This window comes from Sarcophilus harrisii, chromosome 5 (assembly GCF_902635505.1).
Source record: "Sarcophilus harrisii chromosome 5, mSarHar1.11, whole genome shotgun sequence".
NCBI classification, from domain to species: domain Eukaryota; kingdom Metazoa; phylum Chordata; class Mammalia; order Dasyuromorphia; family Dasyuridae; genus Sarcophilus; species Sarcophilus harrisii.
In genome coordinates, this window is record NC_045430.1 from 84712917 (window position 1) to 84729345 (window position 16429).

Consider the following 16429-nt stretch of genomic DNA (forward strand, 5'->3'; position numbering starts at 1 on the left):
TTTTTTGGTATGTTTATGTGTTTGAGACAGATAAGGCAGTTCAAGTGTCTGTGGGTCAGGAAAAACAAGTGGGACTCTAAACCCTGGGACACAAAAGTGAGCCATGGTCCCATATACAGCTTTCTCCTAAATAGGACCACATTCCTAACAATGGACAAGAGGATACTTGGAGAAACAATAATCTATCTTCTCCTGAAATTTGCTCCCTTGACAGCTTTCCCTAATACTCTAAGATAAGGACCTTTTCTACCCACCTTCATCTTAGAAATCTATATTCTCGATGCAGCATGTGTTAATCCTTCTCGATAAGACTAACACTATTATGAAAAAAACTCTCGAAACCAGTTATTTCATGCCAGAAGAGCAGCTCATATGGTCTGTGGGACTGCAATTAGGACTTTGTGGCTTAATGACAAAAGAGCAGGATATGGAGGCTATAGCTCCTAGGAATAAATGTAAAGGGGTAAGGTAGAAAGAATGATTTGTCATTCTCCCTCAGAAGCGAGATGTTAAAAGAATAACCAAAGGAGTAGGGGTAGAAGGCTAGGGATCCTGACAGAATAGGGAGTGACTGGGGCCTGGGGCCTGTTTGGAAGCCAAATGGCATGACAAGACTATACAAAGGGGAAAGTGATCACCATACCTATTTACAGGGAAGTAGAAAAGACAACAGGGATGGGGGGCATCAAAATGAGAGACTCATTTGAGGAAAACGGAGTTGTCTTCTCCTCTTCCCTATATCCCTGCCTCTTGCTTGGGACATGCCTTAATCTCTACATTGGCCTGTGCTTCCCTGAGCACTCTTCAATCTCAGTCTTTCCACCAGGTCTTCAGAGTGTTAAGGTCTCAAGCACAGCAAAGGGTTGAGGAGTGAACAAGGTAGAAAGGAATCAAAGTTTGAGGGTAGGGTTAAGGAGGAGAGAGGATTTGGCTTGGGTAGCTGCCATTGCCCTTTCTCATCCACCCCACAGACCTCATATACACCTCAATTTCCATGTAGTTATAAAAAAGGAAGGTGTGTGCATTAAAACCCCCATAAAATAAGCATTCCAAATAAACCAACCATCAACTTAAAGTGCAAACCGCAGTGATACACAGGCCATGCCCAGGGTTGGAAGGAGATTAGGTGATGGGGCTGCGGCCAATGAGGAAAACAATTCTATATGTATTATCAATCAGAGGATGGGTATCAGAGACTGGTCCCTCCTCCAACTAGACCACAGCAGAGCCAGGAAAAAGGCACCCAATAACAGTTCTTTGGAAGATCCTGGGGCTGAATCACCATGGGGGAAATGCCCCCAAAAGCCAAGGGAAAATAAAGGCAGAGAAAGTACTACAGAGCTCACAAGGAACCCTAAAAGCTTCTTTCTCTGGCCAGGTTAATTAACTCAGCATGACCCTGCATACTTTTCTCCCTAATCTCATCTTTATCCAGAAGTTTCCCATCATCCACCTAGGGGTAGAAGAAAAGGATCAAGGACATTGCAGCTTTCTTCAAATGTGGGAAATACCCATTATATAATGACAAAAGAGGAGCTGTTTTCCTTCCAGACCCTTATTCCCCTCTCTTCCCCAGGCTACCAATGTGGATGTGCTGTTAACATCAAGTTCACCTCTCCAATCCTGGGGAGAGGGAAACATCAAGGTGGGGATAGGGACCAAAACCAGTTATTGATGGAAAGCAGAAGGAGCAAGTAACAAAAATGTTATCTGAAGACATGGGGACGAAGGATGGGAAGAGAAAGATAGATAAGTAGGTTATTGTCTTGCACCTATAATACAAAGTGAAGAAAGTTTGTTTTGGAAGATAAGTTCCAGGGGGAACTAACCACCCCCTTAAGCCCCAGGGCAGAGGGTGGGAGGCCAGTGGCAACAGCTGCCTGTTGTTGTTGGTTGCTGAAGCATTAACAAGTGCCATGACGGAGCTGTTGGGAGGTGGCCTTTGGGAGCCAGGGCTCAGTGTGCTGTTACCGAAGGGGCTGTGTGCTGAGGGGTGGGGACTGAAGTTATGTCTTAGCTCTCGTGCTTGCTCCACACTCATTTGGTGCCAGCCACCCCATCAGTTGCTACAACACTGGCTCTTGTTCTGCTGCGACTGCTCATGGAGATCCACACCCCGGCTTCGGCCTGCTGTACCCCCCATGTTTTGAGGTTCACTCTTGGGCAATTTCTTAGCTGGAGACAAGAGAGACAGAAAAATAGATGGTTTTACTTCAAAAAGAGAGAGCCTTGCAGGGAAGGGGATACCAGTGAAATGTTCTAAGGATAGGGGGTAAGTCTAAAAGGGGCTGATACTACAATTAAAAAAGGAATGACCAGATAACACAAAGGACTCTCCATCTGTAAATTTCTATTAAAAACATGCTAAGGAATTTCTTTACTGTACATCTTACAAATAAGAGATACAATATATCCATATATAGAGCCTTTATATCTATATTATTCTTGTAGTTTAGGTTGGGGCCAATTGATCATGGAACTAAGGAACATTCAAGCAGGACTTTGGGTTATTCTGCCCTTACCTATAGCCAAGAAGAGGTCATTCACATTCATGGCTGTCTTGGCCGATGTCTCCATAAACAATAAACTGTTATCATCTGCATATGCCTGGGCCTCCTGCAAAGGATCAGGGTAAGACATCTGGATGTTCAAAAGATAGATCTGCATTTCTAGATCTGCATCAGGGTTAGGCCACCCTTTAGTTCCTTCCTTTTAATTAGTTCCCACCAATCGTACTGTCCCGCTCCAGCTTGCCAGACCATTTTGTTGTTTATTTCAGCAGGGAACAATGTCATCTACAGAATTCAAAATTCATGTTCTTGGACAGAGAGCTGTTTATGAGAACAAGAGTAAGGGATGAGATGAGATGTCCCTGAGACTTTGGGAACCTTATGTATTCAATTACCTGCCTTCCTTCTTTTCTTCATATTGATACTCCTTTCCCTTTAAACCTCTGTTCTGACATTTCCCAACAATTCACAAATCCACCAATTCTTATATGTTAGAAGGAAGAGATAAGAACAAATTGTTGGGAAAAAGTGAGGTTCTTGGGGAGAACTCTGGGCCCCCTTACTTCATATTCCACCATGCGCTTGTTGGCCAAGTCAGCCTTGTTTCCTGCCAGGGCAATGACAATGCTGGGACTGGCCTGTCGCTGTAGTTCTTTCACCCATGTCTTTGCTCGAGCAAAGGTTTCCTGGGGAAACAGAGGAGTGTGTAAGGGGGTGAATTCTGAACCCCTTCATCAATTCTTGCCCATCATCTTCCAAATCCCCCTCCTATACCAAGACTTTCTTCCCTGAAATCACGTTAGTGATCATTTCTCTTATATATTTGTATATTTATATATATTTTTGCCCAGGGATTTCACTTGTCCAGGATAGGCTACTTCAAATGTGTGTATCTCATTTTCCCAACCAAACTCAAAAATATAGTGGAAAGAGCAATACACTTAAAGAATTCTGGCTCTGATACTTGCCGGCTACATAACTAGGCAAAATCACTCACCCTTCTGAGTTGTAGTTTCCTAGTATATAAAATGGAGATAACACTGTAGCACTTGCTTCATACACTTTATTGTGTGAAGAGTATTTTGTATGTACATAAATAGAAGCTATTATTATTCTTTTATATTCTCCTACGCTATCTTTTCTTAGATTTTGCCTATATAGATTAGATTCAAAACTATAATTATCCTTTCTTAGAATTCCAAAATCGAAGAACAATATCTTCACATCACTTACCTGGTTAGTGATATCATAGACCACAATAGCAGCCTGGGCACCCCGGTAGTACATAGGTGCCAAGCTGTGGTATCGTTCCTGTCCTGCTGTGTCCCAGATTTCAAACTTGACTGTTGTGTCATCCAGACAGACTGACTGTGTGAGGAAGGCAGCTGTGGAGAAAAAATTTGTTGGGGGGGAAGGGAGGGAGGGCCAAGGGAGAGAAGAAATAGAAAAAGCAGTGAATGAGGAGGTGATTGGGAAGTGCTCTCTTTCTCTCTGATCTCCCTTCCCCTCCCCTTATCATTTACACTTAGCACTTCTATGGATAGGTATTATTCAAATTCAAGAATTTGGGATTCTTTCTTTCACAGCTTCCATAATGATTCATAGATTGAAGAGACAACCTCCAAAGAGTGTGACTGAAATTCTTTCTTAGCAGCTTTAATAAAGGGGAAATTGTAGCAATCTGTGAACTACCAGAAACTGTGGAGTGCAGAAGAGGACAAATTGAAGTAGTTACATTTACATATCACTTTTCTCATAAAATTGATATTGATGGGGGTGAACCCTGAAACTGTCCAAATGATGGGGTGAACTATTCCCTTCAGGGCAGTTAAGTGGTCTCATTCAGTTGGAGATCTGGCCAGAGATGTGGTCACATCTTCTACTGAGTGAAGATTAGTCTGGGACCACTTCCAGTAACTCAAACTTCTAAGATAAGTGATCTCTTTTCTATTAGAGACCTAACCCTGGACACTGAAGGAATCTCATTCAATTTTGAAAGGAAACCCGAACCTCAGACTGCTAAAAAAAGACAATTCTGAACTCTAAATCTTTGCATAAGTCTGAAACAGGATTTTGCTTTGCCAAGGAAACTTTCTTCTTGGCAAAGTTGCCTGCCAGGACTCTTGCCCACTGAGAAGATATTCTCTTCTCAGTGTTAACCTTTGTTATATCCCTGATAGGATCTTACCCACTGAGAAGTCTGTCTTCCTAGCAAAGCTGGCTTCTCAATGCCAACAATAAATCTCTTTTGCCATACAGACTTTTTGGGTTTGTGAATTCTTTTGCATTAGACCTGCACTGACCAGAGGGGATTCCCCAACCCAATTCTTGAACCTCTTCACTACCACTACCACCGCGTCATTCTGGTTCCCTGACAAGGAATCCCTGAGAATCTGGATGAGGTAAAAACATTTTCTTGTTTTCTATTCTATAGCTGGACACCCAAAAATTTCCAGGAAAGATTTGGGTCATTGGAGCCCCAGGCTTGAGCAGAATTCTCTCAGGAACACTTGAAATGGGAATTCCTGTGGTCTGACAAAAGTCCCCTTAATCAGGGAACATGTTGTCATCTCTCTATCTCTCGAGATATCTAGAGAAGGACGAGGAGCTATAGAATTGGGGAAACTAAGGCGTGTAGCAAAATGGGACAAAACACCTCTATTTCTAAGGATCCTTCCTGAGGAAGTCTTTTTAAAAACAGACAAATTCAGCTTGAAAGATCTCAAAATTAGAAAGCTTAAATTAAAACAGCATTGCAGGATGTTGCTTAAGTTTGCTAGAAGGAAATCAAACTCCCTCCTTCCTGATCTCTAGGGACACAGGAGCCCTCCTCTGCATCCCTAAGCAGTCCCTATCAGGCGGCTTCTGAATCTCTTCCAGAACAGGACTTTATGTCCGGCAGTATCTCTTTAACTCTATCTCCCTCACCTGAACCAGATCCTGAGACTCCCAGGATTTTTTTCTCCTCCTCAGTATACTGATTCTAACTTCTGCCCCCTGGGAGAGCAGCAGACTTTCAGGGAAAGACACTCAGAGCAGAGGTGCCTCTTTCAATGTCAAATCTCTCCCAGACTGAAGAAAAACCTGGCCATTATTCTGGGGACTCCACCCAGCTTTTTGAGGGGTCCAAGGCCAACACCCTCCTTGATCTGTCCTGGGGAAATGTTAATGTTAAACAATCTGCCCCAGAAATAAGGAGGTAGCTGCAGAGGCCAGATTTGGTTCCTCAAATTTCTCCCTTAGAAACAGCTTTTGGAGTCTTTAATGATAGGGATCAAACTGCAGCTGAGAGAGGCTGCAGAATTAAAACGAAATTTGGAGAAAAGTCCCTACTCTTGGCTACTGATATTGCCGGGAACCACAAAGGTCCATGCTTTAGGTGTCATGGAATCTGTCTGAGGAGACTCCCCAGTCCTTGTCCTGAGTTCAAGCAGGAGGAGCACTGGAGGGGAGACTGCCTACAGGGGATGAGCTGCTCCACACCCCATGCCCTGTCCCCCAGCAGTTGGGGGCTTGGTCAAGTTCCCCCCTCCATCCACCACAACAGCCCAGAAGGCTTCTCCTTCACTCTGGCTCTGGCACTCTAGTCTTACCTGTCCCTTCCCCCATAAAGTGGGGATTGCAGGGGAATTTAAGAGCTGCCTTGAGACCTTTTCTCTGCCTCAACAGCTTGGTGACCTGTGATTTAAACGCTTGTTTCTTATTACTCCTTCCTATCCTGCTCCCTTATTGGGGAGTGATTTAATTGTGAAATTGGGAACTCTATTTTCTCTTCTCAGAACCCCCAGAGAAATTTCTTAAGCATGAACTTTTAGTTAGAGAGTTAAGAGATTTGGAAAAGTTTAACTGCAGTCTTATCTTGATCTGCAGTCCTGACAGGCAGGGCCGTACTCTGGGCTATCCCTGACTGGTTGTCTCTTTTCTAGCTTCCAGGGGCTACAGGGTCTCCTTACCCAAAGCTCACATTGCCTGCCAGTCTGTCAAATATTTGGGCCACAATCTCATCCATACTTCTTGCTCTCTGAGGAGAGAAAACAGACCATTTTCGGTCTTCTAGACCCTGCTCACAGAAGCAGCTCCTGTGTACTTTCCTGGGCATGGCTGTTTCTACAGAATCTGGAATCCCAATTTTGGAATTCTTGCCAAACCTCTCTAAGATTTTATTCAAAGCCCTGTTAATCTCCCTCTTGAATGAGGACCGGATCAGGCCGAGGCTTTTAAAACCCTGAAGGCCAAACTGACTCCGCTCTGCCCTGGCCCTACCTAACTTAGAAAAGTCTTTTACTCTGTATGTAGATGAAAATCGAGGACAGGCTTTGGAGCCCTAACGGGTATTGATTACTTCTCAAAGAAACTGGGAGTGGTCCCAGATTAATTTTCAACTCAATAAAGGGTATGACCACATCTCTGGCCAGATCTCCAACTGAATGAGACCATTTAACTGCCCTGAAGGGTGAGTCTCTGACAGAGGAGTTTCAGGGTTCACCCCCATCATTTGGGCCTCTATTAACATGAGTCAATAAGCGTTTAGTGCCAGGGACTGTGCAAAGTAATCATGATACAAAGAAAGGCAAAAGACAAAGACAGTCCTTATCCTCAAGAAGTTCACAATCTGATGAGAGACATTAAACAACTATGTACAAACAAGCTGTATACAGGTTAAAGTGAAAATAATTAACAGAGAGAAGGCAGGGAAACCAAATTAAAGAGGGATTGGAAAAAGACTTTCTGTAGAAGATGGGATTTTATTCTAGTCTTGACCAGCTAGAGAAAATGCTCAGACTAAGAGATGAAATGTTTTATTTGTGGAACAGCAGAAGGGTAGGGGTAAGGAGGCATTAAAGACTAGTTAGGAAGGGTTCTGAACTCCAGATAATTTTGTATTTGATCATGGAGGTGGTGGCGAGTCCCTGAAGTTTATTGAGGGAGTATCTGTGTCAAGATCCCTCTACTTCCAACCACAGGTTAAAGTTGACAGAAGAAAAAAATAAATAATGATAGAAGAAAGAAACATCTATCTTCTTCAAAGAAGAATCAGTCTTAAACCATAAAGAATGAATATGATTTTAAAGCTGGATGACAAGCACAGCTATCTCAGATGGTTTTTCATTAAAGCACTAATGCTTTTACACACATTCATCCAGCCCTATGGAGGGCTGAAATGTGGAGCCTAGTCTGTAGGATTCATGTAACACTTACCTCCAATGGTGCTCTCCTGGTATTCATGGAATTGCCCCTTGACGAATCTCAGCACTAAACTAGACTTGCCTACTGCAGACTCCCCCAGTAGAACGAGTTTGAATTGGCAGATTTTGCTGGCCTGAGGCTGGCCGTTGGGCCGAGCTGTGCCTCTGCTTGTCATGATCAAATATTAGGGTGGGGTGGGGTGGGGATGGGGAAGGGGGGGAGGGGAAGGGGGCTTCCCAGCTTCTCAGCAGTCCTGCAAAATAAATTAAGTAGTTACAATGTAGACATATTTCAATCACTCTAAGAAAGGGTTGGAAATTCTTTTATCTACCTTCAAAATTATAAGGGGAACTGCTTAAATTTATGGAGTATTTATTATGGCTGCAAAGCAGTTCCTTCACAATTGTCCTATGAAGTCAATGGTAAAAGTATTTCCATTTATAGATGAGAAAACCAAGGCACATAGATTAAGTGACTTGTCAATAGTCTTAAAGCTGGTTAAATGGGGGATTATAGACTAGCACTCAGATTTTGTAGGATTAGAACTCAGATTGATTTTCTGACTGTAAGTCCAATAATCTTTCTACCAAAGCACATTCCTCTGGGAGTACCTGGAATGTGACATCCTATAATAAATGGAAATGTTACAAGAAATACATATATATATATGTATGTATAAAATAAAACTCAACTAACGCCATGCCTCAAAGCCCCCAAAAGTACACCCCACCTAACCCTTGACCTGATTTCTACTAACAATAAAGTTGACATGAAATTTGAGATGGAAAGTCATAGATGAGAGAAAAGACCGATCCCTTATTCATTCTTCCTGGGATTTTATAACCTCCAAGAACTTTCTTTGAAACTAAACAAATCATTTTAGGCCCCAGTAAAATCAAACCTTAATCAGCCTAAAGAAAACTTAATTCTACCTTTTAGCTATTATGGTACATTCCCAGGAACTTCTTTAATACCTTTGTACAGGTTTCCAAAGTACCCTCCAGGGATTTGGGGCAGGAGTCCTCTCTGAAGAGTAATTAGGACTCCATGCAGTTTTTAGTCTTCTACCCTTTATACCTATGTAGGTTTTTGCTTTCTTTCTTTCTTTCTTTTTTTTTTAAATAAAAGGTTATTTCTAAGCATTTCAACCAAACCACTCTTCAATTTCAGCATACTACTAATCTTTTCCAGTTGTAGTTCAACTCTTTCAAATACAAGTTTTTAAAAAGTCATTAATTCCCAGACTATTATCTTTTCCAGTTGTAATTCAAACTCTTCAAACAGGTTGGAGAAAGCCCTCAAACTGCTCAGTAGACTATAACTACTTTTGATGAAGTGGAAGAAGAAATGTAAAAACAACTCCACAGCTAGGTTTTACCACATATGAGTCAGCAAATCTTTCCTACTGTCTCACAGCTGTCCTCCTGGTGCCTGGAGAATGGATTACACTCTCCATTCCTTGTGGGCTGGGCAACCACAATACCAGGTTGAGAGTAGGGGGAGAAATATATATCAAGTTTACTTGTATATTAAGGGATCACTTGGAAGATAGTACATTCCTTTCATTTACTTTCCAATAAAATCAGACTATGTTCCATTACCCAAATATAGCTAATCTTGTTTTCTCTTTTTTTTTTTTTCTCTTTATGAAATTTATTCCATCTCTCATCTCCACTTGTCAAAATCCTTCACATCTTCTAAGGCCCATCACAAGATCTATCAACTAGTATTTGTTAGAGTGACTACTGTGTACCAGCTATTGTGCTAGTTATTCATGATGGCAAAGACAAAAATGAAATAGTCCTGACCTTCAAGGAACTGACAGTGACCAGAGGAAATAACATCTAAATATAATCAACAAGTCTCCATTAAGCATCTATGTAACTAGGCATTGTGCTAGCCCTGTGATTGCAAAATCAGAAGTACAAAAGTCCCTGATCTCAAGAAGCTTACTCTCCACAAGAGAGACAACCTATATATATGCATATATATGCACATGCCTACAGAATACATACAAAATGAATGCAAATAAGTTATCAGAGGGAGAAAGAGAGGGAGGGAGGACTCTAGCAATTAGGAATCAGGATAAGCTTCATGGAGAAAGCCTTGAAGGAAACTGGGACTTCCATAATAAGGCAAAAGTGAGAGGAAAGCCCATTCTAGTCAGCAAGTGTGAAAGTGGGGAGATGAGGGTGAGGAATACCCAAGCAAGCCAGTATGGCTCCACTATAAGTTGCTCAAAGGAAAGTAAGGGGCAAGAGCAGAAAGGGAGGACGGGGCTGGGGTTTGAGGAGCTTTAAAATCTAAACATAAGAATTTATACTTGATCCTAGAGGTATAACAACTGAAGTTTACTGAAATTTACATTAGGGCCTATGTAGGTGATGGACTGGAGATGGATGGAGAGGCAGGGAGAGAATAGAGGAAGGGAGACCAATTAAAAGATTATTGTAATAACAATCCTAGTGAAAAGTGAAGAGGACTTCAGCTAGGACAGTGACTTTGTGAATAGGTAGAAGAGAATGTATGCAAGAAATTTTATGGAGACAGAAATGACAAGATTTAGCAACTGACTGGATATCTAATGTAAAAGGAATATCAAGGGTATGAACTCAATGATTACCATTATGAATCTGGCATACTGGAACAGTAGTATCCTTGACAGTAACAAGACACTTTGGAAGAGAAGTGGATTTGAGGGGAAAAAATTCAAGAGAAATCTCTCTAATCGTGCTCAACAGTGTTAAAGACTGAAGAGAGGTTGGGAAGGGTGAAGACTGAGACAATTAACAGATCTGTAGTAATATTGGAGAGAACAATTCAATTGAATAATGAGACTGGAAACTCAAATGTAAAAAATTTAGATGAAAATGAGAGAAGAGCATTTTTTATTTTTTTTCCACAGGCTAATTGTACAATATTTCAGAGTCCGATTCTTTTTGTACAGCAAAATAATGGTTTGGTCATGTATACTTATTGTGTATCTAATTTATATTTTAATATATTTAACATCTACTGGTCATCCTGCCATCTGGGGGAGGCAGAGTGGGGGGAAGGAGGGGAAAAATTGGAACAAGAGGTTTGGCAATTGTCAATGCTGTAAAGTTATCCATATATAACCTGTAAATAAAAGGCTATTAAAAAAAAATAAAAAAAAATTATTTGATAGTTTTGACTTTTTGTTCTTCCAGATAAATTCTGTTACTATTTTTTCTAGCTCTATAAAATAGTTTTGGTATTATGAGTGGTATGGCACTGAAAAAATTAATTTTAGTAGAGATGTCAAAAAAAAAAAAAAGAAAATGAGAGAAGAATAAGCAGAGGCACTAAGTATGAATGGCTTTTTCAAGGAATTTGGCTAAGAAAGGAATGAGAGAAATGGGATGAGAGGGTTCAAGTATGATAAGAATTTTTCAAGGATATCAGAAACCTAAATGAATTTTTAAGTTTCTGAGAAGCAAACAGTAGATTGGGAGAGACTGAGGATGAGATAGTAGGGGCAGCTTTATAAAGAAGACAGGAAGGAATGATGGAATTAAAGGTATACATAAAGGGAGGTTTGCACCAGAGAATGGAGTAAAGGAGAAAATAATGGAAATGAAGTCAAAGGATTGAGAGAAAGAATAGATTACAAGTAGATACAAAAGATATACAAAGTAAACAAGACTGATTTGGTTTGGTTTTCCAGGGGTACATTCTTTCCAGGGAAAGAATGAGGAATGTTATCTCCCAGAGATTAACTCTTGAGCAGAAATCTGAAGGAAGATGCTCTAAGTTCTAAGGTGTCAATAAGGAAGGAGGGTATGCCAAACACAGGATGATAGTCTGTGCAAAGCATAGAGATGAGAAATTGAATGTCAGGTATGAAGGATAAATAAACTAAATATTAACTCCTTAATGAAGCTTTCCCCACTTTCTCCCAGTAGGAAATGATTTGTCTTCCAAACTCGGCATTTTGTAGCTCTTATGTAATGAAAACATTCAAATTTTAATTTCCTTAAAAGTCATATTCATCTCCCATAGAAGGTACTCAGGAAGTATTAGATGAATACTGTTGAGTAATCAAGATCGGTTACAAACCCATGCCCTGTCTTCCTGGGAATAACTGGGTAAATTAGATTGAGGAGCAGGATTTTATCAACTCCCTCAAATTCTATAACTGGAATTAAGACTGGTTTGGGAAATGATATGGCATACCAATGGCAGCAGTAAGGACTTTTTTTTTCTCCTATCAAAGGTCAACAAGTTTCATTTATTCCTGGAAGCAGAGTCAAAATGAAAGCAATTCCACAACTATAATGTGTGAAGATTCTAAGTGTAATAGAGTACTTTTTTTTTTTTTTGAGAAAAATTTGTTTTAACTGATTGGAATTTCAAAAGAAGTAGGAAATCCATTATCACTCCAGAGATCTGCCTGAACATCTTTAGGGGTGGATAAAAACTACCTTCATTGCTCAGATTATGACAACAGTCAGAAAGAAAGTCCGTTGACTTCTGATAAACAACAAACTTGGACTCAGCAATGAAAAGGAAGAAAAAGGATTCTATATGGGAATTTTTGCAATGCAACTGTACCTGTACTTATATTCTCCTTTTAGTAGACTCTCAAAGATGAAGCAATCTCAGAAGCCATCTGCACCCACCCATAGCTGAATGAAGTAATGATACTACAGGCAACAACACACAGAAAGGCAAGAGTTCAGAAGAATCAAAATTCCAAGTGACCTGAAAAGCACTGGGAAGATCTATGGAAAATATAAGTAGACAACAATGTCTAAAAGGAAAAAGCATCAAGGACATATTTTCAAAAATGGAGGAAGACCTATCATGTAGCATGAAAAGGGAGGGATAAAAATGGACAGTGCTGCACTAATACACCAGAGGAAAGCTTTTGGTTTCCTTTAGTCTCCTGGGCAACTGATCTATGACGGATATAGAGGGAGAGGTCTTCTGGATCCACCATTAATGAAGATGCCCAAGTACTTGGATTCCAGGATCAAAACTGCATACAATTAGGAAGAGAAGATGATCAGGAGGAAAAAGGGAAGGAACAGAGATGGGAAGAATACAAAAGAATGAGTACTAATAACAAAAATAGTAAAGTCAAGAAACTAATTTTTGAGAAAAGGTAAGTTCTCTCTTTCCCCCCTCTCTCTTCTTCTCCCTTCACAAATTTTAGAATTAGAAAAAAATCAGCAAACATCTTTAGTCGAACCTATATCCAACAGAAATCCCATGATAACATAGATATAAGTAATCATCCAACCTGTGGTTGACATGTTCAGTTTGATGTGCCTGTGAAACATAACAGAGAAAATGGGATCCTAGAGCTCAAAAGACAGATTTTGGAGACTGATATGCACAGAGTCTTGGGAACAGAAGAGAGTATGTAGAGAAAAAAGAAAGTGGACAGAACCTTGGGAAATTGCCACCTTAAGTTTTGAAAGATGATAAAGGAAAAGATGAACCTTATCTACTGATGTACTGATGTTCTATAACATTACTAAATTATGTTATTTTAAATTATAATCATTTGTGTGTGCTGTATTGTACACTCAAGAATGAGGACAGTGTTATCCAAATTTTCTCTCTGATGGCATCTGCTAGAATGTTTTCAACCTTCTTCCTCTTATTTTGGAACCACTGAGAAGAACTCTATGCTAAGTGACAGCACCACTGTTCTGGAATAGAAAAACATGGCAGTCAAGTTGAACTAGGTCATAATTTGCCAGTCACATCACTTTAGACTCAGGGGAAAAAAAAAATAAGGGGAATAGAGGCAAGAGTAATAGATAAAGGCTAACCACCACAGGCAAGGAGAAAAGATGGGATCCTGTCTTTTAAATGTCCAAGTCACAATCACTGCATTTTTAGTTGGAAATGACCCTTAAAAACAATTTGGAACTTTGCCCAAAAGGCTAAAAAATTGTGCATGCTCTTTGATTTATCAGTGTTACTACTGGCTCTGCATCCCAGAGATTATTAAAAAAAGAAAAAAACATGCAAAAATGTTTGTAGTAGCTCTTTTTGTGTTGGCAAGGAATTTGGAAATTGAGCGGATGTCTATCGATTGTGGAATGGTTGAATAACTTATGGCATATGAATGTAATGGAATATTATTACTCTATAAAACATGAGGAGCATGATTTCAGAAAAGCCTGTAAAGACATACTTGAACCAATGCTGAATGAAGTGAGCAGAACCAGGATAACTTTGTATACAGTTAACAGCAACATTATGTGATAATCAACTATGATGGACTTGGCTCTTCTCGCAATATAGGATCCAAGACAATTCCAATAGACTTGAGATAGAAAATGCCATCCACATCCAAAGAGAGAACTATGAGACTGAATGCAGATCAAAACATACTACTTTCACCTTTTGTTTGCTTTTTTTCTTGTAGTTTTTCCCTTTTGCTTTCATTTTTCTTTCACAATATGACTAATATGGAAATGTTTAAAATGATTGTACATATAAGTAACTAGAATCAAGAGAACATTGTACTAAGCAACAAGATTATACAATGATCAATTCTGATGGACGTGACTCTTTTCAACAGTGAGGTGATCAGACCAGTTCCAATGTTCTTGTGATGGAGAGAGTTATCTGCAAGCAGAGGGAGGCTGTTGGGGACTGAGTGTGGAACACAACATAATATTTTTATTTTTGTTGCTATTATTAATGCTTGTATTGTTTTTTTTCTCATTTTTTTCCTTTTTGATCTGATCTTTTGTGTGCAGCATAATAACTGTGGAAATACATATTTTAATAATAATTTATTATTATTAAATAATTAATGATAATATTACTTTAATATATATTGGATTACTTGCCATGGGGCGGGGGGAGGGGGGAGAAGGGAGGAAGAAAAAAAATTTGGAATACAAGGTTTTGCAAGGGTGAATGTTGAAAACTATCTATGCATGTTTTGAAAATAAAAGGCTTTATAAAAAAATAGTAAAAAAAAAAAAAAAAAAAAGATTCTACATGTATAATCCACATCAGATTTGTTTGCTGTCTTGGGGAGGGAAAGATAAGGGAGGGAGGGAGAAAAAAATTTGGGGAACACAAAATCTTACAAAAATGAATGTTGAAAACTATCTTTTCATGTAATTGGAAAAATAAAATACTACTGAAATGTAAAAAAAAAAATGACCTTCAACTTCAAGGGAAAACTATTAGGATGGGCTAGAATTTGATCAGTCAAGTCAATAAAAGGAAGCTGAGTAGAGGAAGATTCCCAAGCAGGACAGAAAAGGAAGTCTTACAGGAACATTTTCTTAATTTGCTAGTCCAGCAAGGACAAGACCTTAAGTGTCCCTTCTACATATCAAACATCCCATCTGTGATTGTAACCTCAAAAAACCTGTCACCCAGCAGTAGGTTTTAACTCCTTGGCAAATAGTTATTTCCCGAAGTCCAACCCAGTTTCAAAAGTTAATTGAACTGTAGACCAATTCAATCTGGTTTTTATTTTTTTGCTGTGGCAATTGCGGTTAAGTGAGTTGCCCAAGGTCACATAGCTAGGAAGTGTTAAGTGTCTGAGGCCAGATTTGAATTCAAGACCTCCTGATTTCAGAGCTGGTGCTCTATCCACTGTGCCACCTAGCTGATCCTCCAATCTGTTTTATAAAGTAAGGTCTTGCCCCCCAAACTAATGCATTACTTATAATCAACTAATCCAAAATATCATCATTTAGGCCTTCCCCCTCTTGATGTCTCTAAAACCAGTCATTTAGAGAACCAGCAGTAGCATCTTCACAGAGATGACAGACTATTAAAGCTGGTAGGGAACCTGTCAATCATTGGACTCTAGATCTAGAACTAGAAAGATCCTCATCAGGGTCAGCAAATCTAATACCCTTATAAAATGAGGGTAAAGAGGTAAAAATGCCCTCATTTTATAGATAAGAAGATTCAATGTCAAAAAAGCCTAGTGACTTATAGTCACGCAGATTTTAAGTGTTAGTCACTTCAACCTTGTGTTCAAAATTTTTCTCCCTTCCTTCTCTTGCCCCCTAAAGCAGCAAGCAATCCAAAACAGGTTAAACACATGCAATTCCTTTAAACACATTTCCACATTTATCAAGCTGCACAAGAAAAATCAGATCAAAAGGGGAAAAAAAAGGAGAAAGGAAAAAAAACCCAAGCAAACAACAACAACAAAGGTAAAAAAATACCACAGTGTGAGCCACATTTAGTCTTCATAGTCTTCTCTCTGGAAGCAGATAGCTCTTTTCTTCACAAGTCCATTGGAATTGCAGGGCTCTTTCTAATACATTAGATAATATAATCTCTTCACTTCACAAATGAGAAAAGTAATAGATACCAATTGACTTGTCTACAACACACAGGGACAGAGAAAAAACTAAACTCAAGGAACTTTTAGATGTTTTTTTAACACCACAATCCTACTCCTCAGAGAAACCAGACTTACTGAACTCCAGAAAGAGTTCAAAGAATAAGAATAAAAATGAAGCCTCAAATCCAACTTGGCACAGATCTGTCCTATGATAGAGCAAATTAACAAAGATTAATTTTGCCTGTAAACTGTCCAACTTTATTATACAAAAGGGCTCATCTTGCTGGGAGTCTGTCTATACAATATGAAATGGAGAGGTAGGGATGGATGGTGATCATATTTAGAGGAGATGATATGGCCCTTATCTTTTAATCACTCACTAGTTTAAATATGATTTTTACCACTTCTACTCCTGTCTAGATTCCCC

General features: G+C 39.5%; 2 protein-coding genes across 3 annotated transcripts in view; both read right to left on the reverse strand.

The window, feature by feature from the left end:
- On the reverse strand, positions 1 to 7892 carry RAB5B (RAB5B, member RAS oncogene family). Its single transcript, XM_031941216.1, has 5 exons — positions 7710 to 7892; positions 3744 to 3895; positions 3074 to 3196; positions 2523 to 2616; positions 1 to 2175 (listed from the first exon to the last, which is right to left on the reverse strand). The coding sequence occupies exons 1-5, from the start codon at positions 7870 to 7872 to the stop codon at positions 2060 to 2062; spliced, it is 648 nt and encodes a 215-aa protein (XP_031797076.1). The 5' UTR covers positions 7873 to 7892; the 3' UTR covers positions 1 to 2059.
- The window catches only part of CDK2 (cyclin dependent kinase 2), a 21944-nt gene continuing 13375 nt past the window's right edge, over positions 7861 to 16429 (reverse strand). The window contains exon 8 of one of the 2 annotated variants that reach the window (XM_031941215.1): positions 7861 to 7950. In XM_031941215.1, coding sequence (XP_031797075.1) covers positions 7942 to 7950 — 9 coding nt within the window. In that variant the 3' untranslated portion in view covers positions 7861 to 7941. The remainder of the gene's footprint in view (positions 7951 to 16429) is intronic. The other variant, XR_004229985.1, reaches the window with a different exon arrangement.

Bases quoted from the DNA above. Each gene is read 5' to 3' on its own strand.
- RAB5B (XM_031941216.1), bottom strand. From the start codon at position 7,872: ATGACAAGCAGAGGCACAGCTCGGCCCAACGGCCAGCCTCAGGCCAGC. The intron at 3,896-7,709 runs GTAAGTGTTACA...TTTTCTCCACAG, and splicing joins CCAGGAGAGCACCATTGGAG to CTGCCTTCCTCACACAGTCA. The intron at 3,197-3,743 runs GTAAGTGATGTG...CTGTTTCCCCAG, and splicing joins TCTATGATATCACTAACCAG to GAAACCTTTGCTCGAGCAAA.